The 27,858-nt window shown below is 50.3% G+C and overlaps 1 protein-coding gene across 1 annotated transcript; it reads right to left on the reverse strand.

Moving 5' to 3' along the window:
- Positions 1-1,640: 1,640 nt before the first annotated feature.
- Positions 1,641-26,054, reverse strand: PRAG1 (PEAK1 related, kinase-activating pseudokinase 1). Its single transcript, XM_061374092.1, has 6 exons — positions 25,921-26,054; positions 23,132-23,526; positions 19,540-21,383; positions 10,378-10,535; positions 6,349-7,088; positions 1,641-2,976 (listed from the first exon to the last, which is right to left on the reverse strand). Exons 2-6 carry the CDS (start codon positions 23,486-23,488, stop codon positions 1,939-1,941), a joined length of 4,137 nt encoding a protein of 1,378 aa, XP_061230076.1. The 5' UTR covers positions 23,489-23,526; positions 25,921-26,054; the 3' UTR covers positions 1,641-1,938.
- Between the last annotated feature and the right edge of the window lie 1,804 nt (positions 26,055-27,858).

Raw genomic sequence — 27,858 nt, forward strand, 5'->3', positions numbered from 1 at the left:
ATTTTTGCTCAGCTTGGATATACCATGGCCAGGTCCTCTCTCCTTTAGTGCTGTCCTGCAGAGCTACCTCCAACATACTTCCTCTCTCCATGCTTAGAAACGGAGTCATCTCTACATCTTATCTCTGAACAACATGCTGGGCTCCTTCAGGCAGGTTCACCAGCTGTTTCATCACCCTGCTGGCCCATGGGAAACCACATGCAGCAAGCTAGGGCCAGACTTGCCAGGGTGATGTGTTCAAGATGGGCCACAGGACAGTGGTTCCCAAGCCAGATGGCTCCTGCCACCTCTGCTGGAGGGAAATGGACCCAAGAGTCAGATGCAAGAAAGCTGGTGTATAACAGAAATCCCCGACGGCCACAGTTGGAGCCATCCCACATTCTTTCAGCAGGCAGGGACCTGCACGGCCTCCTCCCTGAGGGGATCAGGGGAAATTCATTGCAAATGGGTGCCCAGCCAAGGAACCCATCCCCTCCCATCAGCGGCAACCATAGCCAAACAGATAAAATACTCCAGATGAGAAGCCTGGAAAAGATTCACAGAAAGTGTATGAAGTGTCAAAAATCCTGGGGAATTAAAATTCCCCCGAGAGAGCAGCCTTGATCCGGAGGTGAATCAAGGCTGGAGGAAAGCACTTGTGAATTTATACCTGCTTGGAGCTGGGAGGGGAGCAGCTCAGCTAGCGACATCCTGTCTCAGCTAAGCTGATGCCCAGCTCTTGACGTGTCCTTCTCCAAGGGTTGCAGAACTGGTGCCAGGCACAGGGCCGTTCATCTCTGCCTTGTGTTGGGGTTGAAGAGTAAAAGCAGCCCACAGACTTCAGCTCACAACCTTTTATAAAGCCAGTCTTTCCAAGGAGCACCATGGCCACTTTACGAAGCTGAGTGGCTGCTACATGTCTGGATGGGAGAAAAGTGGTGGAGGGAGCCACCAAGCTGCTCTTGCATTGCATCTGTTGGAGGAGCGTGTTTGCAGCATGCCCAGCCCTATGCATTTCTAATTCCAACACCTGCAGCAGTAAGACCCCTCCCAGGCCACAGGATCTCTTGCTAAAGGGGTTAAATAAATGCTAGACACAAGGGACAGGTGAATTACAAGAGGGATGAGGAAAGCAATGCAACCTGGCCCTGACTTCCCCCCACACCAGGCCTTGGAGGTGAATTGGGGATTTTCCATTTCATTAATTTTACAAGGGGTAATTCCCAGCACACAGCATCATCCTCATGAACAGACCCATCCTGGGCTGTGTCTCACCCTTTCAATCAACAGCCTGCACAGCTGAACCACTAGACAGGAAAGCCATGCTCTATGAGTAACCAACCAAGGTAATAGGCAGCTGATACTGAATTGCCCACAGTGGAAAATACAGCTGATACACAGAAACAAGCAGCATTTTTCTGGTTTTAAAGCAAGAAGCAAAACGGATGCCAAACCCAGTTTGAAAGCCCCTCCTGGTTCTCCCTTGCAAAGGAGCATTGCAGGAATTACACTTGCTCCCCAGGAGAAGCAGCAGAAATCCATCCCTGCTGCCCACTCTGGAGAGCAGTGCTGTTCCCAGGCAAAAAGGCTCTGATGCTTTAGGTGGAACAGGGATCAGAGGACTGTGCCAAAGGCGCAGAAATCAGCTCCAGGATGCTGGGTTCTTTAGGAACATGCACACACGCAGGCAGCAGTTTATTAGTCCACAGACTTAACATACAAAAAAAAAATAATATCTAAAAATCCCCCAAAACAGGGGTAGGTTCCCAGTTTTTCCTGCTCACAGATGAACGGTGCTGAGGGTCCTGAACAGGTCTCGTGCACTCCGGCTGGAGTGCGGGACAGGAGCTGGACGTGCACTCGCAACTAAGATTCAAACCTCTCACATACAAAGGGGCTGTGTACCTTTAGGCACAAGGCAACCAGGAGCCCTCCGCTGCCTCTGAGCCGCATCCAAGGTCAGAGCAGCTGCAGCAGCTTTAATGTGTGTGAGAGGGAGGCCGGCTCAGCAGATGCTAAGTACTGGCAGCACAGCCAGTCCTCCAGTTCAATGCTCCGCTCCGTGTCCACAGCCCTCTCTGCAAACTTCATCATGAGCAGGGCACGCTTCATGTCCACCCAGTTCTGAAGCACACGGTGGAGGGCTTCCTCGTGGCTGAGGGGCTGCTCGGTGAGGTCCTTCCGGGGCCCCCAAAGCAGACATTGGAGCATCCGCTTGGCCTCAGTGATCCGCACACGCTTGATGGGATCCGCCTCCAGTAGAAGGTGTGCCAGCTGCTGAAGCCCCCGGGAATAGATGGATAGGCTGGGCAGAGCAGGGAGGTCCTCAGGGCTGTACTCCTGCTCCCTGAGGTGTACCTTCTCCTCAAAGGGGTTGGGCTGGTGCAGCAGCTCGTAGATGAGAATGCCAGTCTGAAACTCATCGAACTTCTTGTACTGAGAAGCGGACACGATCTCCGGGGCCAGCCGGGCCTGACTCTTCTTCAGTTTGGAGTCTCCAGTTCCTGGCTTCTGTTTGGCTTTCAAAAAATTGCTGATGATGAGCCGGGGTAAGTGTTTGTCATCTTTGGCTTTCACACAGCTCATGGGGGGCTTGCAGGGGACAAGCAGGAGGTTCTCCAGGCACAGGTCACGATGGATGATGCCGTGCTCTTTGAGATGCTCCAGGCCGTTGCAGAGCTGGAGGAGCAAGAAGCAAACACGACGTTCGTACAGCTCTGGCTTGGCTTGGTGCAACATCACCGAGTCCCTCACGAAGTCGGCAGTGGTCTGGCTCGGCACCTCTCGGGTAATGACCACCACACAGTCATGCTCGCTGGCAGTGCGGGAGGGATGGAGGCCATCCCCAGGCATGCCTTTCCCTGCATCTGAGGCCAGCAGCATGCTGGAGGGGACAGAGGCCACAAAGTGCCCACAGTCCTGCTGAATGTTGAAGTGGACTGGCACTGCAGGGCTGCAGTATGAAGCAGCCACCTTGGACTCCTGGGTTTTACAAATCTGTGAGGAGAGACCAAAAGAAGAGCCTCATCAGTCAGTGACAGAGACAGGGCAGAGAACAGAAGTTGAGAGATGGGTTCCTAAGCTGAGATTTCCTAAGGAAGACATCACTAAGTAGAAGCGGGGTGCACATTGGTCCCTTTAGTCCTTAAAAGTACTTCATGGCTTGAGGATCTTTCTTGTCCTGCAACACCCCAGCCGTAGCAACCAGATGTCTGGGTTGCATCTTTGGGCACGCTTCCTTTGCCAGGCAATGCATGGTATTTGCAGGAAAGGAGGAAGATAGTCCTCCCATGAGTAACTCCTGGAGATTTTGTTCATTGCTGACAGCAGCAACATAGCTTTGACATCATGACATCATCCAGATTCCCGCCTGCAACCCAAATGGCATTCTGCAGAGGGAAAAGCAAAGCTTGTGGCAGAAGATGTGCTGCCTCCTCCTCCTCCTGCCTCAGGACATCATGGTTAGCATTTGCCTGGATGAGGCCCCATGCAATGTGATGTGGCTGCAAGGTTGGCCCTATTTGAAGTGAGGGAGCAAGGGGTGGACAGAGAACTCCAGCACTTTCTTCCCACCTAACCCTTCTCTGGTCCTGGAGCCACTGTCGTATCTTTCTCAACCACTCTGCTTCCTTGTATCAGCAATTGCTCCCAGATCCCTGATCAATGGCTAAGGGAAACCAGCAACAACACCAGAGAGAAAGTGGAAGCTAACAACAGGCTTGGAAAGAAGTGACAGCGCAGCAAACTCAAGGAAAATAAAAGCATTTTATGATCTCGACTCTCCTAAACCCACATGACTTTTATCTTCATTTTGTTCCGTATTTTAGCTTTATGACTGCATTAAAGACTAAACAAACTCAAACCCAGGTTTATTATAGGAGGATCCATTAGCTTATGGGGCCTTCTGGCATTTCTATTATACATGGGGTTCTTTCCCCCCACCCTTTTGTTTAGCGATGTATTTATATCTCACCCACAGGAATCAGCAACAGGCTGAAACTCAGCATAAAAGGTTTCAAACCCCGGAGCGTGCCACTGCCAGTCACAGCATGTGTGCAAAATTGGGCAAGAAATCAATTTTGCCTTCGAGTTAAAATAAATGCAAGAATAGAGAGGAGCTGGAGAAGTGGGCTGCTTTTGTATTCCTCTCGCAAAGGTTTCAATCCAGGCATTTGCAGGTAATTCACTCAGCTGAGAAGATGCTGCGGAGATGGGGCATTTCAAATCCTTATTGTCCTCGCTTTTCTAAACGAAAATACCCTGCCATGGCTGCATGCCTGTTCTGTGGAAAGACAGGCTCTGGAGAGCTAGGCAGACTGCAGGTTAGGACAGTGAGGTGCAGGAAGGTGGAGGAGGCCTTCCAGCCCTCTGTGGAATAAGCCTGCTTCTTCCTCCCCACATAGGGAAGATGTGTAAGCCTTAGGAAAAGGGGAGGAACTCCTGTAAGTCTCTAGAGGAATAACTGCAACCAAACGAAGACAGGGGGATCTTCACCAGCCAGCCGTTCTTCGTGACTTTGGCTGCACCAGAGGCATCTCCCATGCAACAAGCTCCAAGGAGGAGCCTGGGGCTGGCTTAGTCACACATCTTCTAAGTGGAGAAAGAAGTCAAGGTGTGGAGTATATCCTGGCTTAATTCCTCTAAAGCCAGTTCATGTAACTCTAGCTCCTTCTAACTTTTATACACGGCTGTATCTGCCTGTGCATAGTCCAAACCCTGGCTGAGCATGCTCCTTGGCTTGAGTCAAATCCTTTGCCCACTTTGAGGTCTCAAAGCCCAACTTTATCTACAGGCCTGTGATCAGTTTCATGTCAGAAAATTACACCAGAAGCCAGGAGGGGCAGTTAGGAATCACCCAGCTGGAAAGGCTCATTATTTTCTCTACTTCAGCTACCAAAACGAAGGTGGCACACAGCAACATTGCAGGGAGTGCACTCATGCACATGTACAAACACAGACACAACTTCACTTAATGCTGGTGCAAAGTACGACCCCGTTGGAGTGGTTCTGGCCTTGTTAAGGCACTCTGCAGTGTACCAAGAGCGCAGAGTAAGCCCACATCACACGCAGGGACTTGAGTGCCGTCCCATTAAGAAAGAGGCTGAAATGTGCTGTTTCTGCCTTGGCAAGAATTGATGCATAGCCATAGAGCTGAGCCTCTGAACGCCACATAACATGGCAGGCAAGAGCAAAGGGGGGTGCCACACAACTCTTAGGTTCCAGGGGGAAAGCTACAATGGATTTAGGTATAACACACAAAAGAAGCTGCAGCTTTCAGTGCTGGACTAGGGGTATTGGTGGAAGATCTCATCTAACTCCATTCTCGTTATTTACAGCCCCCCCCCGTTGGGTTGACTGTACTTACTCTAGACTATGAACTGGTTTTAAAACATCCCCTTGGGGTTCATAATAGTTGAAACGATTCAGCAGAGATTCTTTCTTTTTTCCCTTTGCTTAATGCATCTCTGACAGTGCTTTTTGGGGAATTACTTTAGGTTTTGAAAACAGCCTGAAGAGTAACCAGCAATGAGATGTCCCTAGGGTTAAGTCAGAATAGAAATTAAAGGCTCTGTATTCAAGCAGTAACATAGGTCAAGAACCCCAAATCCATGGGATGTCCATGGAACAGGCTGGATAAGCTTACTTATCCAGGTTTCAAAGAGCTGAACTATTGCACCTCAAGTTTCCATTTCAAACGTGGATTTCACAGAGTTACAGAAAAGTATTTCAGACCTGACCTTACACAGCACGTCTAGGTCAGCCTCACATTGTTTAGTTGAGATCTGCAGTATCTTAATGCCTGTAGTTTCAAGATCATATAAGCACTCACATGGTTTCTGGGTCAAACCTTCTACTTAAAAGGCAGGCAGAGACAAAAATGCTGTCTTTTGAAAAGCCTTTCATCAGCTTGTGTCATCAGAGGCAAATGCCTCTGAGTTTACAAGGTAGTATTTGCACAAAGATATTTTTAGAGAGAAACTGGTTGGGTTTCAGACCCTACTACTCTGCAGCAATATGCATCTGAATGGCATTTGTTACAACTAAAACTACTCCAAATTACTCTTTGCAAGCAGCAGGGGGGAAACATCAGGTTTGGAAAGGGTTTTGCTTGCCAAACTTCACCTGTGAGAAAGACAAGCAGAGAAAGCAGGCCACTGTGTGATGTTGGTGCGTCTCAAAGGTATAGCACTGAATCTGCTTTCCACTCTTTCATTCAAATCCATACACCGGAAAGGAGGAAAAAGAAGCTCAAAGGTTCAGTCCCAGCTCAGAGGACCCCCAAGCAGCCTTGGATCCTGCATCTCTTTGCCCCATCCTCCCAACTGGAAGATGAGGATATACCTGGATACCTCCTGGGTTGGAGCTTACCTTCACAGCATAGGTGGTAGAAGGGTCCTTGGAGCAGGTGGCACAGTAATATATGGCATCCCCTGAGTCACAACAGGGCTTGTTGCATGCCAGCTTGAAGAGGGACCAGTTGTTCTCGCTGAAGTGCAGCTCGTTCTTCTGCTCCCGCATGAAGCAGTCCTCACACTTGGCAACCAGGCGGCGCACGGACTCGGCGTACAGAGCCCCCAGCTTGGCGTACACCCCCTCCTTGCTGTCAATATTGCTCAGGAGGTTGTGGAGCTGGAGGCTGGAGCTCGATGACACCTGGCTGGACACACTGAGCTGCGAGGAGGAAAGGGACTGGAGGTTTCTGCTGGGGACGCAAGCCCCGGTGCTCTTACCAGAGGCGGAGCCCCAGTAGCTGTTTCCTTTGGAGCTTTTCTCCAGGGACTCCGAAGAGGAGAAGGCGCCGGGGCGGCCCCCCAGGCTGGTTGGGTAGATGAAGGGAGGCTCCTCTCGGAGGCAGACATTGGTCTCGGAGTGGCTGACATTCAGCCTGGGGCTGGGAGCATCAGCTGCTCTGCCTGAGGATGCCTGTCCTCCAAAAAAGCCATCTGGAGAGGACACTGTTCTGCTCACGGTCTTCTTCTGGGGCAGAGGGGGTGGGCAGCTGGGGGCAGAGGAGGGACCATCCTCAGCAGAGACAGGAAGGAAAGGGACAGGGGGAAACACTTGGTTCTCAGCGGGAGGAGGTGAGTGGTTCAGCTCAGAGGAGTGCCCTAGGAGACAGCGACACACAAGAAGATGCCATGAGTGTCCCTTGTGGGCTGGAAGCACAATTCCCCCTCCGTGTCCCACCCACCCCCACAGGCTACTTCTCCCAGGGTCCTGGTTGGGAATAAGGCAGCAAGCCAGGTTACATCTAACCCCAGTGCACAGTCCTCATCTATTCATGACTGCAAAGATTCACTGAAGGGGTTAGGGATTTAATTGGGTTTAATACAGCAGGCTTGCAAAGCAGGATGCAAGTGTCCATCCCTCCCCTCCCCAAACCACTCCCCTATGAGCTGCACACACAGTAGTAAAATGCTAGTAGAGGGTAAATATTTAAGCTGTGATGTCATCCACAGGGAGGTAAGAACAAAGCACTCGGATACGAGGACAATCTCTAAACAGCCTGAATGTTTCACCTGGGAGCTGCCACCCAGTGCTTCAGCGCCATAGCGCGATAAGGAGATAGTGACACACGCTATGCAGCTCCAGCCCTCCAGCTGTACCAGAGCAGCCCAAGGAGTATACTGAACCTGTCTCTCTGCCTCACACTGGGTAATAGCCACTGGGCAAGGCCTGGGATTTTGGCAATGTCCATCCTCCTAGGGGCCTCCCCCTCACTGCCTGTGCCCAAGCTTATTGCCAGACCTCTGTGCTCAGAGGGCAGCCTGGCCCCACTACACACCACTAAACCCCAAGTAGCTTCACACGCCATCTGCACATGGATTGGGCTGGGACAGCTGGCTCATTTCAGCTAGCTATCCCAGCTGTTTTCCTACCCTGGACAGACTGGAGACAGGTAATACAGTTGCATGTCACACAAGAAAGGGAAAGAAAAGGAAAAAACGGATGATTTAACATTGAAATAAATAGCAATAATTTCAGGTCATGGAGACAGAATGAATAATGAGTGGAGAAGTCTGCAGGGGAAATTTAAAGAAGAGACATAATTATTTCAGGGAATTTTCTATGCCACTTGAATGACAGGCAGGACTCTTGATAAACTTGAGCTCTGCTAACGTATTGCATGCAAGTGTAGACCTTTGAAGATGTATGGTGGGATTTTGCTCCAAGGAAGCTCAGCAGATAGTGCTTTCTTTGAACCCAGCTTCCAAAGTTGCAGAGCAGTAGCAAGCCATCCTGCTGGTGAGGGTTCAGGTGCCAGCAGGCACTTCCTCACTCACAGTAGCTTTCTGCTTGCTCCACAGGAATGTCCTGGGGCAGTTTCATGTCAGTCTGAAGCAGGCACTTGTCTCCATCACAACCCTAGTGACTCACCAGCTCTCATGCACAACCTCCTTCAAGTGCAGGGGCCCAGATCCCTGAGCTCCCGGCCTGTCTGTCCTGGCATGTCACATGCAGGCTCAAAGCCATACCAACTGTGCCAGAGCAGCAGACCCTGCTAGCTGCTCACCACCTGAGACCACAGGTGCTGCCATGACCTGTCCTGGTCCTTCCTCACCAGAGTCTGGTACCATGACATCCGTTTTCATTTGTCCCCTCCACTGCTAAGACTGGCTGTATGCTCCTGCTGCAGTACACCCCATCCTAAGCAGCAGTGTTGAGACACACCCCAGGAATGAGCAGCACCAATTTCACCTTCTGCAGATGATGAGTTTCCCAAGCAAGGCAGTTTTGGCACCCCATTTCTGACAACGTGCTCAGAAACAGCGCTGTGGGAAATGCTGTGAATCAGCACACGTCTCTCTTGCTCTTGTTCCTGGGTGCCAAGCTCCTGTTGAGCCCCTGCTCCAGGTGTCTGCATTGTACACCCAGTCGCTCTCCAGTTTCAGCTGCTCTGTAGCTGCGCAGTTAACTGTGGAGCTCACAGATCAACAGAGGTGCATGCCCCAAGCTTTAGTGAAAGCCAGACATCTGCATCATACCCTGCCAGGTCCACGAGAAAGACCCCCTCCATTAAAACCCTGTCAAAAGCCACAGGCAGGGATCGTTCAGCATGGCATCTCTTGCTGCTTCCAGCCCCAGGGGCTTTGACAGAGGATACAGCCAAGAGAAATTCTTCAGCGTGCAGCCCAAGAGCAACTCAACAAAGGCATCTCTGCCAGGACATGCAGCTGAATCCCTGTTTCAAGAGGCAAGATTTACTTGACAGAGTCTTACGGAACAAACGTCAGCACTGGAAACTTTGGCAACTGGTCCACATGCCTGGCCAGCAAATGCTAAACTGTTCTTACCTTCATTCACGTGGTGCTGGGCTCTGCCCCAAAAACAGGGTAACTAATAAAAACCTTTCACAGCTTTCCTACCGTTGCTCTGCACCTTCACCATAGAGTCCTTCTGCCTGTCAAGGGCTTAAAAACTCCCCCCCACACACACTTTATGTTTTAACATCTGACAGCACAGGCAATTAACTGGAGCTCACCTCACTCAGTGACTGCACAGCTTCTTGCTTCCATCAGCAAGAAAAACTGCGTTTGGGTTATTCACTTAAAAACTCAACTTTCCCAAGAAACAGTCACTCCTGTTAGTGGAGGCAGAGAAGTTTTCTTGTCCAACATCACTTTGGACAGCAAACTGCTTCTGTGCCCAGCAAGTAAAGACCCAACACATGTGAGTTTTTCTTCCCCAGCACAATTTCCTGGCACAGTTTCACTCTCAGGCTCCAAGTTAGCGGTGGAAAAATGGAGTTTCCAGAGCCCTGGCTCTTAATTTTATTGCTGTGCATTGTTGCTCTTGGAAAGCCAGAACTTCCACTACACGAAGGTTTCTTTTGCAAAGGGAATACTTTCTGAGCTGCTGAACACGTTAGTGCATGTCTAAGTTACGCACTGATGAAAAAAGTGACTTCATAGTAAGTATTTTTTAATCTCAGTTAAACGAGTGCAGGCAGATTTTTCCCCTTCAAGAAATAACTGGCAACACAATGAGAGGGAGAGATCACCTCTCACACTAGACTCCTTCTGGTACTCCTCAAATCTATGAAGGACATTCTATGGTAGGGCTACCTGTGACCTGTGCAATGTATGAGCAGGATAACGACAACTGCTTTCAAATAGAGGTTTTATCCAGAGAAGAGGAGAGCTACAGGATGAATAATTTGGCACTTGCCAAATGAAAGAGGGAAAAGCCCATGATGTTGGCCTGACTCTGTCACATTTCATCTTAAGTGCATTAAGAGGCAGAAGGGTAGAAGTGGAAAGGTGAAGGGCTGCTGAGTGACCTACGTGATCGGACCCTTGTGATCTCTGCTTTGAGAATGCTGCCCCAGCAGTAGGCCTCAGGATGGAGGTAACTCCTTCCTCAGGTCCAATGCCACCTCTCCCAGTGGTCACTTACTGCCATCGCTGCCAGTCTGTGTGTCTGAATCGAGGCTGTCACTGGAGCCAGCTGTGAAGCTGACGTGGACGCTCCGGAACGGCGGGCTGAGGCTCTCGGCAGAGCTGTTGCTGACCCTCTCCAGCTCAGCGTTATTTGAGTTCATTTTCAGAGCATGCCTAGAGAGAGTGAAAAAGAAGAGTCAGACGACAGATGGCAAAAGATACCCTGCACGCACTTGTGCTGCATGAAGACTCAAGCTGAGAACAGCCTTGGTGTCTGCACATCCATGCAGACACTGTGCAGCCTTGTACCACACCACAGCGGCTCATTCCTGTGCACTTTTCTTCTTTCTCTGGCACCCAGGGATCACATCCCCCTGACACTGAGCAGGTTAGGGGCTTGCAGCGCCTATGCCACCCCCTATGACAAACCAGCTGTACTTGCGCATAGAGAGCGTGCTGAGCCAACAGCATCCAGCCCCAGTGTGTGACTTCTTTACCTAGCACCTGTGGGGTCCTGGACCACATCCCATCTTGGCTACCATCACAGGGAAGCAGGGACCCACCAGTGTTTGCCTTCAGTAAAGTTCTCAAAAGAAGGGAGTGACATCACATCTCCCTTCTCCTTCATCCCTTTACAGAAGGGCAGACTGAGGCTGGGTGTCAGAACACAGTTCCTCCATGGTGGAGACATAAGTGGAAGAAAGGTCCATCCCCAGCAGCTGTTGTCTCCTCAGTGCATCACAGTAACAATTAATACCCTGAAAAGAAGAAGTGCCTTTGCAGAAAACAAGTGTCTGCCAAACTCAGGACCTACCGTGCAGATTTTAAGGCAAGAGCTACAGTTTTCCATACAGCTTCTATTTAAATAATAAATAAACAAACCATAAACTGGGCTCATAACCTGCCAGGTCACAGTTCAAGTGATCAGTTGTAGGCAAGCAAGACTTTTTACTAAGATAAAGAATTTCCCCTGCATTTTCTTCATTTTTCCCTCCTTGGAAAACAACAGAAACTGTTGAAACCAGGCAGCACATCAGAGCACCAAGACTCCTCCCAGCTTGGTACAGTTCAGACTCTATCATCCAGCAAATGAAGGCTATCGGTCCACGTTTTTCAGTAGAACTGCCAATCTGCTGATAGAATTCAACCCGTTGTTGATTAAGAACGTAAAAAGGTTAGTGGCAGACTCGTAAGAAAAGAGAAAGGACTTCCATCAGCTGTCCTGCGGGAAGGCATCCAGCGTTTCCTAATCAGGAGGCTGAATGGCTGCTGAGAAAGACAAACAAAAGACGCGCAAGCCTGTTTTCTCGTGGCACCCTGTTCATGTGCACGGGATCCCTCCTCTTCCACAAGCCCCAAGCGCGACAGATGCCACGAGCGACTCCTATTTGCAGGCTGAGAACCATTTCGTTCCCCATCCAGACAAAGCACTTACTCTCATGTCCACCCCACCACATGGAGAGCAGAGTGCATGAGAAGCCCGGAAGAAACTTCTGCCAGACTTCCTCATTTGCCTGAGCAGCCTCAGCCTAAAAATATTCAGGCGGTGATGAAAGCAAAGCTGTAAAAACCACCTCAGGTAGAAGTCGGCAGAGACACTGGTCTTGCACCAGTGATGAATTTACCACTCGAGCCTCCTGGGGATGATTTACAGACCTTTGCAATGCACCACACAAGTGACAGTTGGAAAGTAAAGAGAGACAGAGGGAAAGTGAGACACACACTGAGGGGTTTACCTCTGTTACGACTAGTGCTGTTGAAAGCAACCAACTGGTCTTCAATTTTATATAGACATATAAATATCCACATATATATAGAAAGATACATGTTTATCCCATCACTTTCTCAGACGTTAAACTCTTAGTAATTTGGGGGTAAAAAGCGTGAACACCTGTGCGGGTGCACTCTCTACCTGGCAAGAACCAAGAAAGCAATTGAACCCATAAGAAAAGAAGATTTTGCACCAGTGTTGGTCTCCATGTGCACAGATGAGAGGGTTTCTAACACATTCCTCCCCTTCCCCACCACCACCCACCCCCCCCGAAAAGGTGGTGCATTTCTGTTTCCTTCCCATCACTTAAACACAAACGCACAGAGCTGCCTTACCATTCCCGCACTCAGAGGGAGATGGGACTTTGCTCGGCGGGGTCCAAGGTCCACCGCACACAGCCACACCTATTCCTCCAAGCAACCTGGGCGCAACGCAGCGCCTGCCAGAACCATGCTGGCTGCTGCCTCTGCTGAGCTCAGCGCCGCGGTGAAGTCGGATGCACAGAGAGCCCCGTTTCCTCTCTGCGCCGCCGTGACTTATGTAAAATGCAGTTCCTGAATAGGCACACCGAAATAGAAATTGTTTGCTGCTTAAACGACATCCTGCTCTTGTTTCAGATGTTACAGCCGGGCCAGCTAATGCCGCCTGGAAATAGCGCTGCTTTACATCTCCCTCTTTTCCTATGGGCTGCCTGAAGCCCAGCCTGCAGCATCCACAGACTGAAATACCGGCCACTATACCATAGAATTACTGAAAACACTCAGTGGGGTCAAACTCTCCCAGTTCAGTAAAATTCCACCCCAAAGTAGACCAGCCCATCACTGCCTGCGGGATCCTCATTTACAGCCAACCCAAACCTCCTCTGCTTTACTAGCGTTCCTTCCACCATGCATGAGTACAAGGGCAAAGGTGGCTATGATCCTCTCTTGCTCTTTTCACCAGAGAAGACTGGAAATAAAGAGCATCAACCCATCTTAAACCTGAATCATTGGGATTTCCCCCACTGTAGCTTGCTAACATCCATGGGCCCCACTCCCCTTCAGAGAGATGTAGCACTGCTTAATCTACCTCCATTTAAAAAAATCCGATCTCAGCACCTTAAATGTAAAGGGCACCTTTAAAAGTAGCACCAGAGCCTCCTTCATGTGCCAGTGCATAAAAAACAGGTCACAAGAGTCAGCTCTCCCAAACTAGTTACCAAAAAAGACAGGATTTCCAGCTCTCCAAATTACTCTGGTGGCTTTAAATACACTTCAATTACTCAACATCCTCTATGCAACATGCTGGCAAATTCACGCAACCCTTCCCGTTCACTATTCCCCAGTTTTCTCATCCTAAACAATTCCATCCAGCTGGTTTTCCACACGATTCCCACAGTCCTGCCTAAAATTAAGGAAGGTGGAAAATAGTGGTCTTGGAAAAAAACAAAACAAAACAAACAAACAAACAAAAACCACCAAAAAATACCCCAACCAAAAAAAACCCACCCGTGTGGAGTTTTGTATCATTGCAAAGGGACCCGGATCATTTGCCATGCCCCACATTGCATCTCTCGTCAGGGAGTGCTTTGCCTTTCCCACAGCTCATGTTCAAGCAGTAGCCATGTGTTTAATCTCACATTTCCTAACAGACTGGGGTTCTACTTGATGCTGCTGTGGGACTCCAGCACTGCTGACTGCACACCTTGCACTTCTGAAAGAGAGAGAACGGATATGGGCACCGAAGCATGGCTCTCCTAACTGCAGCAGACCCATGTGCCTTGGGGTACCACCCCAGGGATCCCTCACACTCCAGGCATGCCTTCAGCTTGAATTTCCTGTCTGAGATTGGACATGGAGATTTGGTTACCTTCCAAAAGTGCAAAGGACAGGGAGGTCTTGAGAGTGGAGAATACTCCCCCTTGCTCCATTTCAGCAGCCATCACACACACACATCCTGTTGGCAGCAGTGGAGGCCATTGGAAAGCATCTCTCCCTTGCTCACAGACCTGATCACAAGGAGCACCAGCTCTACAGCCCCATCACAGGGGTTTCTGTGCCTGCTGTGCCAGAAGGAAGGGTCACTCCTCAGCACAGATGGCAGGACCCGAACAGATAACAGAGATGCTGAGCTTTTAAGTCATGCAACAGGGGAAGGAAACAGAGGAGAGCAGGGAACCACCCACACATTGCCACAAACCAAACCACGGTCCAGGAGAGGTCTGGTGACAATGTGAACAGGACACCCCTTCCCCAAATAAATGCAGGCAGAAAGAAAAGCCAGACTGCATTACAGCATCAAATACAACACATGGCTGGACATAATTATTACACAAGAGGAAGCACCGTTGGACCATATGCTTGTCTATCATGAAATGTGAATAATTACATCTTCCTTCTCCCTCCGCTGCTGTTTCTTCCAGCATCTTCTCCCAGATGCACGGGACAGTTAAAAGCCTGCATACAGCAGCATACAACATTTGAGGCTTGGATTTGTACTTATCCTTATGCTACCAGCTGGCAAATGTTTAGAAACCAAAATCGAGGTGAGGGAAAGGCAGGATTTTGAAACTCTCCTGTCTCTGTCCAGAGGACTGTGCGGCTCCTCCCTGTACCAAAAAGGTTTTATGTAGTGCAGGTTAAATTGAAACAAGGGCTTTCAGTCTGGAGGTGCAACGGAAAATTTGGATAAGGTGCAGAATTAAGACAGTAGATGGGTCAAAAATTAAATCTCTGCATGCTCCAATGTGGTGAAGAGGACAAACGACCTCATTTCCAGCTCTGCTTTTTTAAGTGGTAAGAATAGGAACCACACAGAAAAGCAAATGACATTCATTTAAACGAAAGAAACTCTCCCAAAGGATGGGATGATAAATCACAACCTTTAGAAAGGTATCCACTGGCAGAAGCAGCATGAGAAATTCCCAATTAGTTTTGGACAAAAAAAAAAACCACCAAAACAACACAGGGGGAATCCGAAAGATATATTCCCTCCTTGTCCTGGAGTGTGATTCTGTCTCCTGCTTGAGCCATATCTTCCCTTCTTTCTTTCCTTTATTTACTTATTTATGTATTTAAATAGACTCCACTCAATTTCTTATTATTATTTATTACTTTTAAAGTAATAAATCTGGCTTGTCCTAAACAAGACAAGTCCCTGCTGTCATCCATTGTCATGGACAGGAGGGTCAGAACTTGGGACACGGATGACTTCTGGTTGCATCTGTAATTGCCACAGCAGCTCCATGTAGCCAGTCTGCTTTTGTTAGAGGTTAAACCCTAATCCAAAAGAGAAACAGCTGCCCTGGGAATGGTAAGGATCAGGGAATATTCCATCTCAGGTGCTCTGTCACAAACCGATTCCTGGCAAAGAACACAGCTCAGTCCCACCAGCCAGCACCACCTCCCCAGCAAGGAACAAACCTGTCTCTTTTCCTGGTGATCCAATTCCCAAACGGGTTGGTTTTTTTGGAATGCTCTTGTTGTGATCCCTCTGGCAAAAAGCGGCAGTGGCAGCAGCAGCATCGTAACACGCAGTCTTGGCACAGCTCAGGCTCATTTGTGCTTTCAGCGACGGCAGGTGTTGGGATGCGCCGTGCTGTACACCTTTGCTACCCCAAGCAAGCACATTCAGCATATTTCAGGAGCTATCTGTGGCGCTGCCTTTGGAAGCTGGCATTAATTATGATAAAGACAGCTCAAGAGCCAACAGCACAAGATGCAAAACAGCATCACCGTTTCCTTCCTTCGAGGCACATGAAATATATTACCATCAAGGCTTTGCAGGCTGGAAGGAACCGTGAGGATCGTTTAGCCTGACCCTCTGCATAAGAGAGACATAAATTTCAGCAAAGATTCATTCCTCGTGCCAAGAAACTGAAGGCCACGCTAGAGCATTTCACAACGAAGAATCTTTAAATCATCATTGCACATACAAGTCCTGGGGATCCCAGTTCCCCTGGTGAGCCCTTTCCTCAGCCAACTATCTTCCCAGCCATTGGAAGAAGACCAGCCACCATCTTCCCCTTCCAATCTCTTGTAATGAAGCTCACTTTCCATTCCATTTCAGACCACGCAAACCTTAAATATCTATAATCTTTCAAACAAGCAGGAAAAAAAGGACTGTATGAAGAAACAGCTGCAAGAGGTCCAGAGTAGTTTTACATAGGATGAAACATGCACAAATGCATTACTTTCATTTTTTCTGCCAATTTTCAAAATCCCTAAAATCATTCCTTCCGCCATCCTAAGAGAAGCTTACTGCAAAACCAGGGTTTCCTCAGTGCCTGGCAGGAATTTACCCTCTTATAACATTTTTCCTTTTAATTGTTAGAGCCAAGGTGAACAAAACAAAATACACAGACTTGCTTTTCCTTCTCTGCTTTGAAACTAGCTTGAACACACATGCACCTTTCCTTTAAAACAAGCAATTAAGTTTAATTAGGAAAAGTCAATCAGGCAGGCTTCATTTTCCAGCATGCAATCAAATACTTTGCTGCGCCTTGAGATCTAGAAGAAAAAGGATGGTTACATGACTTTCCTGCAGCTGACATGAACCCTGATTTTCTAAGTCCCAAGCTCCAAGACTGTGCCACAACCAGGTCTACACTGGCTTCATCTCCATCCACACCTAAAAGGACCTTTTCCAGCTGTGCTGAGGTGCTCTGTCTGTGTCAAAGACTGCATAAGCATAACAGAAGTATTGGTAGCCCTTCCATTACAGGCAAGGACATACCCACAGACTGCCCTGGCCTAGGAGAGTATGGGTATGTCTCAGAGTTATCTTTGTGTATAAGACCTCCTCCCTTCTTAAGGCATTTGGCTGCAGCCCAGGAGGACCAGAGATGTCCTCCCAGCACCACGTCAGAGCCATGTCATGACCCAAAGCTACAAGCAGTGATTGCCCAGGGTAACACAATCCTGCTATGGTGATTTTAAGCAGTTGTGCATGTAGCCATCCCTCCCACCATCACACGCAGGTAACAACACCCTGGTTCCTGCATCGACATGCTCAAAGAAGCCACGCTCAAGATGAAAACAAGAGCACCTTCAAAGCAAACAAACAAAGCAACCAGCTGGCTTTTCACAGCTTGTGAAACCTGCCATCTGATGAAACTGCTGCTCAGGATGGCGGTGCAGGGGTTTGGTAGCCGGAGGGAGGGCTATGCTCTTTAAGTAAGGTGCCCCACGGCTCAGCTGCAGCTATCAAGGTGTTTAGGAGGCAAATACATGCAGCGCAACACATGACCTACAGCCACAAGGGGTAACAATGCCATCACCTACCTGAACCACCTGGCAGGGTTTATGCCAGGGATCCTGATTGTGACCATCAATACCACTTGTTCCCTGGCCTTAGCTTCCCTGCCCATTTTCACACAGGCTTTCTAGCACACAGATGCTTTCAGCATGACTCAGAAGCAGCATTACAGTTGGCACAGCCCGATCACACCGGGAGCATGAAACAGCCCCTCTAAGAGAAGAAAATGCTCCACATCCCTCAGGAGAGACTGTCATAACTCCTTATGGAAGGCAACAGCAGGGCATGCTCCTGCTTTGGAGCACAGCTGGTCCAAGTCACCCAGTGAAGGGGACACTCTGACACACCAAGGAGCCCCCTGTCTCCATTCCCAGCCCTCACGAAAGCAGAAAGGAGATTCCAAGCTCTGCAAGGGAAGCATCTTTCCCCCCAGTCCAGAGAGGGCTTTCTTTCCTCTGTGAGCGGAAGGAGGGCCCAGCACTGCAAGTGGAAGATGCTACTGGGAAATACATTGCTGAGTTTGAGTGCCACCACCCTTCTGGCCTACCCAGTGACCTCTGCTCTGCAGAGGAAGGAATTAAGTTCTAGAGGACTTTCTCCAGGCAACTAGGCATTTCCTAAATGACTGCTTCTCAATAGCATCATCTCATCGCTGCTGGGTCTCTGCAACACCTCATGTGACAAACACAACCCCAAGCCACAGGCTGATAAGAGACAGCAAGTGGCAGCAGCCATGGAGGAAAGTTCACAGGATCGAAGTTAAGCACATCTTACTGCTCTCTTTGCTTTTAAAGGCAATAAAGCTCATCTGTGTGCTCAGTTGCTTGTGGACTTTTTCTTATCTCTGACTCTGGCAGACATGCAGCATCACAGCAGGAAGCCCAGCATTAAGGAGAACTAAAACCTCTCATCATCTTTTCCCTTTCCTTGAGGAACCTAATTTGTTCACCACTTGGTCAACCGAAAACACTAGTTCCCTGGGCTAGCTAATCTTTAAAACACTGACAATTCAGTATGAGAACAAACCTAGGATGGGCCAACTCAACCACAGTCTCAAACTGGAGGTCACGGAGGCCTACGCATAAGCTTGACCACGGACTCCAAGAGCAAGTGCTGGGTGCACTCGTGACTCATTGACATGGGTGTTTTCCTCCGAGCATCCATCCCTTCTTCCGTGAACTTTTACATCGAGGAGCTGAAGTCACATCTGTTGTGCAATGCACAGTCAGATGATGAAACTGAAAACACACAATAAAGCAAATACAGGACACCATAGAATGTGAGCCGTGTCCCTCCCCAGCATGCACAGACAACCTAGTCCATTAGTTGCATGGAAAGGAAATAAATTTTTCTTTGCTGATTTTCCTTTCCTTTTTTCCTCCCTCTTTTTTGGTGACACACACAGCTGCAGACACTGAATGCACACAAAGTGTCGGAAGCCTGGGTTTTCAGTTGCTTCACAGAGCTACTTCCTTCCCAGATGGACAGCTCTCCCTCATTCACGTTTGTTTTCTAGGGCCTGCAGTGGCCCTGCGTGCAAACCTGACTTCAGGAGAGCTGGGAGAGGAAGGCTACCTGAAGCCAAGCAGCTCTCTCACACCGTGAGCGCATGTGGGGCAAGCACCAGTTACCTGCTTGCAGGCAAGGAGCCCTCCCTGGGAAACCGCATCTTCAAGAGTTAACCTTGAAAGCCAGAAGGCATTAGAGCCAAACTGAAAACGAGGATTTCAGAGCTATTAGCACCAAGAGAAGTTGCCCTGTTCTACCTACAGTAGCTGCTCACAACCCCAGATTTTCTATCCTGTTCGACAAGAAGGAATTGTGCTGAGACAGAATGACGCTGACCTCAGAAACACCAGCTATCCTGAGTGCAGACCTTGTTCTCATTTGAATATTGGGACCCAAGGCTGCACGTTGCAGCCCTGAAGGGCTTTTGCAAACACATACAGCATTCAAATTGGGACTTGCAAAGATCTGACAGCTTTTTGGAGTAGAAAGGTAAATAGTTTTTCAGCCGTGCAGTCACCTCCCACCTTCCTGAAAGCCCACCTTTGAACAGAAAAGGAAGACAAAAAAGAATGGGAAGCATGTCCTGGAAAATGAATCCTTGCACCAAGCATCCCTATTGCAAGTGGTTAGTAGATCAGCACGCACACACTCACAGGGCTGTACCTGGACTGCTTCTTCGGCGGTGGTGGTGGTGGTGGTGCAAACTCCACCCCATTGCTCTTGTCCTTAGGGAAATCAAAGGAGAAAGATGATGATTTGCTGATCCTAGCCTGGCTCTCCAGCATCGGACCATCATCCACAAGGTCAGCCTCGGCTCTTCCATTCTCAGCTCCCACTGTCCATGGATGGGTTGAGAGCTCCTGCTCTTCCTCCTCCTGCTCCTCCTCCTCCTCCTCTATCCGGCACTGCTTGGTCCATGTTGGGGTGAAGTATTTCTGCCTCCTGTCATAGGATGAGCCTGCCAGGGCTCTGCTGGACTCCTCCACAGAGACCCCATTGACATGAGTGCACAGAGAAGGGGACACCCCGAAGGTGCCTGTATCCGTATAGCTCCTTGGCAGAAGCTGAACACCAGCTCCATCGTGGCTGTTGTCATCACCAAGCCTTGCCACGTGGGAGCTTACCAGGGGCACACGGTTCCCCTCGCTGCCCAGCTGGCCATTTCGGGACATCTTTGGGGGAATGGCTGGGCTCTCAGTAACTGAGACCTTGGCAGGAGCTGCCAGATGAAATCTGGTGCTGTTTTCACTTCCAGATGCTTGAAAACTCTCTCCGTGCTCAATGGCAGGCGATGAAGTCCCAAAATCAGGGTGGGAAGTGGTGCTGATGCATGGCCACTGAACTCCCACTGCTGAGTCAGGGCTGCTGAGGAATATTGTCTTGTGATCATCCTCAGTGTGCGCCGTCATTACAGTTATCTTGGCTGCCACCTGGGCAGTGGAGTCCTGGTATTCCTTCTCACCACCTAAAGCCCAGCTGCCATCCCTCCACATCCCATCAGCCTGCTCCTTTCCAGTGCTGCGGGCCAGCTTCTCTGCTTTTGCCTGTCCTCCATTAGCTTTCAGCTGCACCTTCTTCCTCTTGGTGCTCTCGGCGTAGATGGGATCGCTGCGGGCTGGCTCAGCAAGGCAAGGATGCTGCGGCTCAACCAGAGTCTGCTGAGTGGTGCTTGAACCTTCAGGCCAGGGGCCTTTGGTGACAGAGGCCTCTCCAGGGAGAGGCGAGTCCTCATCCTCTGGGGACAAAGCAAAGGCAGCTGCGTTGCTGCTCACTGTGTTCTCAGGGAGGGCAGCAGGCTCAGCATGGAAAGCCAGCTTTTTCCTCTCTGAACACAGGGCATAGGGGAGATGATCACCCTGGTTTTTCGTGATGCAGAAGGCCACATTCACAGCTCTGCACTCCTCATCACTGAACTTGACCGCCCTGCCACTTGGCCTGGGAATCTCAGGAGCATCCCGCTGTCTCCATCCGCATGGAGCAGAGCCGTCCTTCTCGCACTGGGTGCCCTTCACCTCCGAGCAGCGCGGCTCCCACGGGACAGGGTGCTCTCCGTGGCACTCTGTGATTGAGCAGTACTCGCCCCCCTCGCTTTCAAAGCTGGAGGAGAGGTGACCACAGTCACCCTCCAAGGGGAGCGCTGCTCCTTCTCTGGCTTGGGAAGAAGGGTTTCTGTTGGGGTTTGTGATGCTTCTGTCCCTCAAGGCAGACAGACTAGGGCACGGGGCATGATGCGGCAGGGCAAACTTGTCTTTGGCTCTGTCTTCCTGCTTGCCCACCTCACCCACAAGCACCAGGCTGTGGATGGAGACATTTCTCTCCACGTGACTCTCCAAGCTGCGCAAGCCCACCATGGAGTAGCTAGGAGGACAGCATGACAAGCAGTCGCTGGGCGGGTTGTGAAGGAAGGGCTTTCTTACACCTCCATTGCCAAAACTGTCAAGGCAGATCCGCTGTGCATCTCCCGATTTCAGAAGGAGCTGTTTGCCAGAAACCATGCCCCAGCTGACCTGCATGGGCCAAAGAGACAAGAGCACTGTCAGGATGTGCATAGGCAAAATGGAAGAGAAATTAATACAGTAATAATAATAATAATAATAAAAAACAGCTCAGCTCTGCAAAATAGTCCTCTGGCATTCATCATCTGTTTTGCTCTGTGCTCACCAATAACTACTGCCAACCTTTTCTACTTAACCTACACTTGTCCTGTTTCCTGGACCATTTGCAGTCATTGCATTACCATCAATGGCAATGCACTGAAATAAGGCACTCTCCTTTCTCTTTCTATGGGTTCTGCGCCAGAAACATGTCCAACCTGTCATCCTGCCTGTGAATCACCGTGCAATTAGTGGGGGGGGGGGTGGGAGGGGGAATCAGAGGGAAGGAATATTTGCACCTCTCTCTGCTTATTTTCATTTCACACTGCTGCTCTGGAGTTCCACTCCGGAGCACAGACACAGACTATCACAGGTTATCCTGGGATAGCAACTTGGCTATGCTCAGCACCAAGGTCTGTGAAGCAGGTGGGGAAATATATCCAAAATCTCTTCATTTCATAGAATTATAGAATTAGTTGGGTTGGAAGGGACCTTAAAGATCATCAAGTTCCAACCCCCTTGATACGGGCCAGGACACCTTTCACTAGACAAAGCTGCTCCAAGCCCCATCCAACCTTGCCTTGAAAACTGCCAGGGATGGGGCATCCACAACTTCTCCGGGCAACCTGTGCCAGTGCCTCAGCACCCTTATAAGTAAAGAACCTCTTCATTGTATCTAATCTAAATCTACCTTCTTTGAGCTTGAAACCATTAGCCCTTGAACTATCCCTTGTACAAAGTCCTTCTCCAGATTTCTTGTAGCCCCCCTTGAGGTACTGAAATTAATTATTATGTATTAATTATTGAAATAAAGGTACTGAAAGGCCACCAAATAAATGTTTGAGGGAGATCTATCCTGCTTGCCAAGGGAGGAGTTGGCCAAGGCAGAGTGCCTGATTTGTGCCTGCAAAATAACCCCCTCATACCAGGGTGGCAGAGCCCTCTCCCATAGCACGACACTCAGGCGGGGGACAACTCTGCACACACAGATCAAACCCCACCAGTGATGGCAGCCTGTGCTCATGTGCCCTGTGCCCCCAGAAGGAAAGCAAGGTTGAGCAGGGGGAGGCTAAGAAGAGAGCTGTGAGCTCTGACACTCCTCTGGGAGACAGAGCACACCTACACAACGGGCAGGGTGACGCAGCCCATGTTTCACTCGGCAGTGCTGTTATCAACTGGCCAGGGATATGAACCACCCATCTGGATTGCAACTCAAAGCACTGGGGTTGGCAGCAGTGCTATACCCAGACGGCACTACTGCTCTGGCAGAGTTTGGGACCCCAAAGAGCTGGGCTAGGAAGGTAGGGCACTTTCCTCCTCACCCATAAAGGACCATAGATCCAGTCAGCACTGTCTGCAATCAGACAGGGCTTCTTTCCAGTACATCTCCCCAGGAAAGTAACTTTAACCTACATCCTCATTTACAAGCCGGAAGTACCTAAACAAACAACACATATTTAAGCTCCTTTGCACATGCTTCGTGAGCAACAGCTCATTCAGCTTCAGCCAAAGGTACTTTGACAAGCCAATATATGTCTTAAAGACCTGAGTCAAGACCAGAATTAAAAACAAAGGGAAGGAAATGGTTTAAACAGATATTCCTAGCACTCCTGAGGGGAGGTAAGTACAGGGAAGGCATGTTTGACTGGATTAATCATTACCTGTGACAGATCTGCATTCATATTCACATCCGCCCACGAGTCAGAAACATCCGAATTTATCATAGTTGGCTTCACGGCAATCGTTGGCTTTGAGAAAGGAGAAGTGTTTACACCTTCGTCTTCCAATGCAGGGCTCTCAGGCTTGGTTCTAACTCCATTCGGGAGCACAGCACAAGCTCCCACGTCCGGGGGTGTTTGTGGCCAATGGGAACTCTTTGGGTTGAAGCAGTTTTTGCAGGAGCCAGGCTTCCAAACGTGTTCCACAAAGTCGCTGCACGCAGACATCTTCATATCCTCGTGGGTCAGACCGAGAGCCCTCTGCGTCTTCTGCACTGTCCTCCGCTGCTCATTTTGCATTTGCTCCCCGGAGCCGCTCTTAAGGATCACCTAGTTGTCTGGAAAAGTACAACACTGTCCAATTAGTTTGGGTATGCCCCGAAATGGGAAGGTTTTTAGTAAGACAGGTGATAATTACACTTACTCTGCCTTACACAAAGGCTTATTGTTTACAAGGCTTTTTTCACAACATAGCTAAAGCCCACACAATCACTTAAAAAGCCTCAGCTTCTAAGCATAGCTCTGTAATAGAGAAGACATCAAGCAAGCAGCATTCCTATGTGATTTAATTCCCTGTTTAATGAGCATGCATTACCAGCCTCGTGCAAGGTTTAGATCAAGGGTAAAGGAAAGAGGTCTTGGAAATAGCTGTTCCCAGCCCCACAAAGCAGGAAAAATTCCTTTCTCCGAAGTGACATCCTCCCTCTGGAAAATAAAAAAGACTGGAGATACAAGGACCAGAATCAGCGACTGTGTAACCAAGGGGACAGGCAACAACCTTCCTTCACCCAGAAGCACCACTGTGATTACTGCTGTGAGACACAAAGGCTTCTCTCCCACCCAGTGCAACGGAGAAAGGTAATCAGCAAGGCTGGGGCTGGCACTGATTTGAGCAAGTGCCTGGCAGAAAGCTCTTATCTGGTTTGCCAGGAGCCACAAATAACAGTGTCAGCTCGCTGAAACGATTCATTGTCTGCAAGAGGAGAAACGTTTTGCTCTTGGATTACTTACAGAGGAGGATCCCTTCCCATCTTCCTTCCCCAGGAGGAAATGCCCCAGGAACAAGACATTCCTGCATTCCTGTGCACCCCCTCCCCACATGGCCAGGTCTCGTTGCACTCTGCCAGTAGCTACCTGGAGCTAACAACTTTGGAGATACTTCAGACGAGGACTCCCACAAAGCTCCGTGGATTAGGGAAGATAAGAAAATGCAACTGGATGAGGGAAACTGCAGCAGCTGCTATAGGTGTCAGGGCACACAATTTCCCCACCTGGCTCCAGAGCTCTTCTCCACCTAACCAGCTTCAGGTCACCCTCTCCCAGCCAGCTGACCCCCATGCAAACCGAGACTCCTTCCCCGAGGGTCTCCAAGCAAACAGGCACTTTTACACCCCAGTCCTGACGACACAAGAGCCTGCTCCTTCAGCACTTCCTCCCTGCAGGTATACTGCAACACCACCGTAGCCACAGACACCTTTGCACCTCTAAACCAACCTGCACTTAAAGTCTCTTGCCTCTGGGCTCGGAGATGCCCTGGCCAGCCTCTCCAACAGCCACCTCATCGCATGGCGAAAAGAAAGAATACCTGTAAGAGTATTCTGTCTTGGTGGGAGAGCCACTGCCCCACAAGCATCATCTGAATTCAGATGCCACCTTTGGGAGGAGAGGCTTTGATCCACTACTGCACTAGTACCTGCAGAGTAGTTCTGTCTGGCAGGCTGATAAATTGGAATCATTTTCATGAAAGAGGGATATGAATGGGATTCACAAATCAGATTGGCACATGCCTCTTTCCTTTTAGGGAAAAGGCTGTTTCAGACAGGTTTTACCATGGACTTGAGAGTCCAAATGAACCAAAGGACAGCAAATCAGTCTTGGTCATACCCCAACACCTTCAACATTATTTACAGAGAAAGCACCTTTAAAAAACAATTCTTTGTTTCCTCTCAGATCTATCAGGGAGTGCCCGGCACCCCCCAAAGCTGAACAAGTGTCCTGAGAAGAGCCAGCCCAGAAAAAAGAAAAATCAAAGGGAGGAAAGCAGGGACCCGAGCCAGAAAAAACTCTTCACTTCTGGTTTAATAATCGGCGCTGCCAACTGCCTTTTAAAGACCGGGATTTCCCTTTCTGCAGCTAAACCAGCCGTTGTCTCTCGCTGCCCAGACGCCGGGGCAGGCGGCGCGGTGTCCTCACACCGGCGGGGCAGCCAGCACGCCGCCGCCCGGGGACACCGGCTCGGTCCCCCGGCCAGCGCCGAAAGCCAGGAGCTGGGTCTGAGGCACCCCCCGTGCTCCGGGACACCGGCGACGGCCCCATACAAAGCCTACCTGCTACCTAAGGTAGAGATGCAGGCTGCAGCACAAGGATGCTCCGGCGAGAAAAAAACCCAAACCCGCACCCCAAACGCGCAGCCCAAGCAGCTCTGGCTGCCGGACGGCCCCGGGCGTCCACTGGGACTGGGAAAAGTTTACCGGGCAGGGCCCACCGGGGCTCCTGGGGCGGGCGGCGGTGCCTGTCGCGACCGGTGCGCGCCTCAGCTCGGCTTCACCCTCCCTCGCCGCCCTCCGCCCTCATACTCAGTGGGCACCGGTACGGCCCCGCCGCCTCGGACCCCCGGCGGCCCCGCCCCAGCCCCAAGCGGCAGCTGCGGAGTCCCTCCCAGCCCGGCTTTGTCCCGGGAGGCGGTGGCCCGGTGCCCACCCCGGCGCGGCGCTGCCTTGCTCCCCGCTCACCAGCCTCCTGCGGCGGCGGCGGAGCTCCCCTCGGCTCCGCTCCGCTCCGCGCTGCGCCCGGCCACGGCCACCGCCGCCACCGGGCGAGTGGCAAGCGGGGCCCCGCGTGGGTCGGGGGCAGCGGCCGCTCCGCCCCGTCCCGCCTCCGTCCCGCCCCCTCGGGGCACGGAGTGGGCCCGGCCCGGGCGGGCGGCACCGCTCTCAGCACACGCGTCTCCCCCAGGCACAAAGCGCGTCCTCCCCTCCCCACGCCTCCCAGCCCCGCGGGAAGGGGCACCAGGGGACCAGCGCTCACCAGGGGCATCCCCCGAGGGTACCAACCCCATCGGAGGGTGCGGGCACCCACATACCCCAGCAGCCACGCACGGACCCCATGGGGTCCCACGCCCCTTGCAGGGGCACAGCCAGCGGACGCACATGCCCTCTCCCCAATACTCCACACCACGCTTGTTTTGGACCCAGCTGGAAGATACTGGGAACTAGAGCATTCACTCATCCTGGACGAGCGTGCCAGGTGAAGTTCAGCCCGAGGGGATGCTGGGGAGAGGAGAGCAGTTTGCGGGGATGGAAAGCGGGATTTGACCCCCACCGTGGGAAAAATGCAGACAGCATCTTGGGAAAATCCCCAAATCCCGTTGGCCTGCGGGGTTGGGAATCATGAAAAGGGAGGGGATGAGATTTTGCTCCCTGTAGTGGCTGGGTTGTGCTTGAGAGTGGGCGGGAAAGGGAGTGGTCTTTCTCCCTCTAGTGCTTCCTCTGTGGTGTCTGGTTTTGAGCACCCAAATTCTCCAAAACTCGGAAAAACAACCCCAGGTATCCCCCTGCCCTAGTCAGGGCATTATCTCCATTCCTTACTTAAGCTCTCTCTCTTTTACCTCAACAAAGCATTCCTGGTCTCATACATTTCCTGAGATAATAGTGGATTAAAAGGCAAATAGGTTTGCTTCATGGGAAACCCAAGCACCATATAGAAAAACAGAAGCTGGCAATAGGCACTGCACTTATCAGAGAAAAAAAATTCCTTCTCAGGAACCAATCATCCCAGTCATTTCTTCTCCTTCGGGAATTTTGGCAGTGCTGCAGCTCACAAACCTTTTTGCTTGCAGACATCGCTGCTGGCTGCTCTTTCAGTCACGGCTCTCTGCCTGTGCTCTCCCTTCGTTTCTTGATCAGCTATTAAAATAGTCCAGAGGCACCACAGTAAGCAGAAACACAGGAAAATACGGGAACTTCTCCACTTAACTTGCCGCATTGTCACGGAGACATCTGCTTAACACACCTCCCGCTTCTTCTTTCAAGCAAACCACTCGCAGTCAGTTCGCTGCATCTTTTTGCATGCAGGATCCCACTGCCCAGTCTAATGAGTAAATAAGCTTTGAGAAACACCTTCATCAGGAAAGAAACCTCTCTTGTAGCACAGAGCAACATCTCATGGGTGAGAGGGGAAAATGAGTGGCCCAAATATCCAACATTTTCCTTATTTTAAAAGGTTTGGATGAAAGAGCCCAGCTGAGGTTGTAGCTGGGGTCTGCAGGGCTGGCTAATTTTAGTGAACTTCCCCAGATTGGAGCAGTCTGAATTTCATACCTGGAACTTCAAAAAGAGCCTCTGTTCTTTCCAATGAGAGCACTAGAATCTTCTAATAGCTAAGGTGCCATAAGGTTCTCAGCATTCTCTTAGGGAAGAGTCAGGGACAGCTTAGGGAAAGAAAACCAGGTTTAAGATTCATCCTGTGCTCACACTGGCACAGCGCTGGACCTGCTGAGTGAACTGTCCTGAGATGTTCACCCCAGGTAGGAAAACCTGTTCCATGCCAGAGGCCTCGGGATTATGGGAAGTCAGCCTGTTAATGTCCATAGATTTCAGTGGGGAATTGAACAGCCTCGAGTTTTCATAAAACAGTTGTTCTGCAAGGTCTGGGACATGATGCCTTTTTGC

The sequence above is a fragment of the Neopsephotus bourkii genome, unplaced genomic scaffold (assembly GCF_033783945.1).
Source record: "Neopsephotus bourkii isolate Nb327-2 ecotype Australia unplaced genomic scaffold, CSIRO-AGI_Nbou_v1 NB_168, whole genome shotgun sequence".
In the NCBI taxonomy this organism is placed as follows: domain Eukaryota; kingdom Metazoa; phylum Chordata; class Aves; order Psittaciformes; family Psittacidae; genus Neopsephotus; species Neopsephotus bourkii.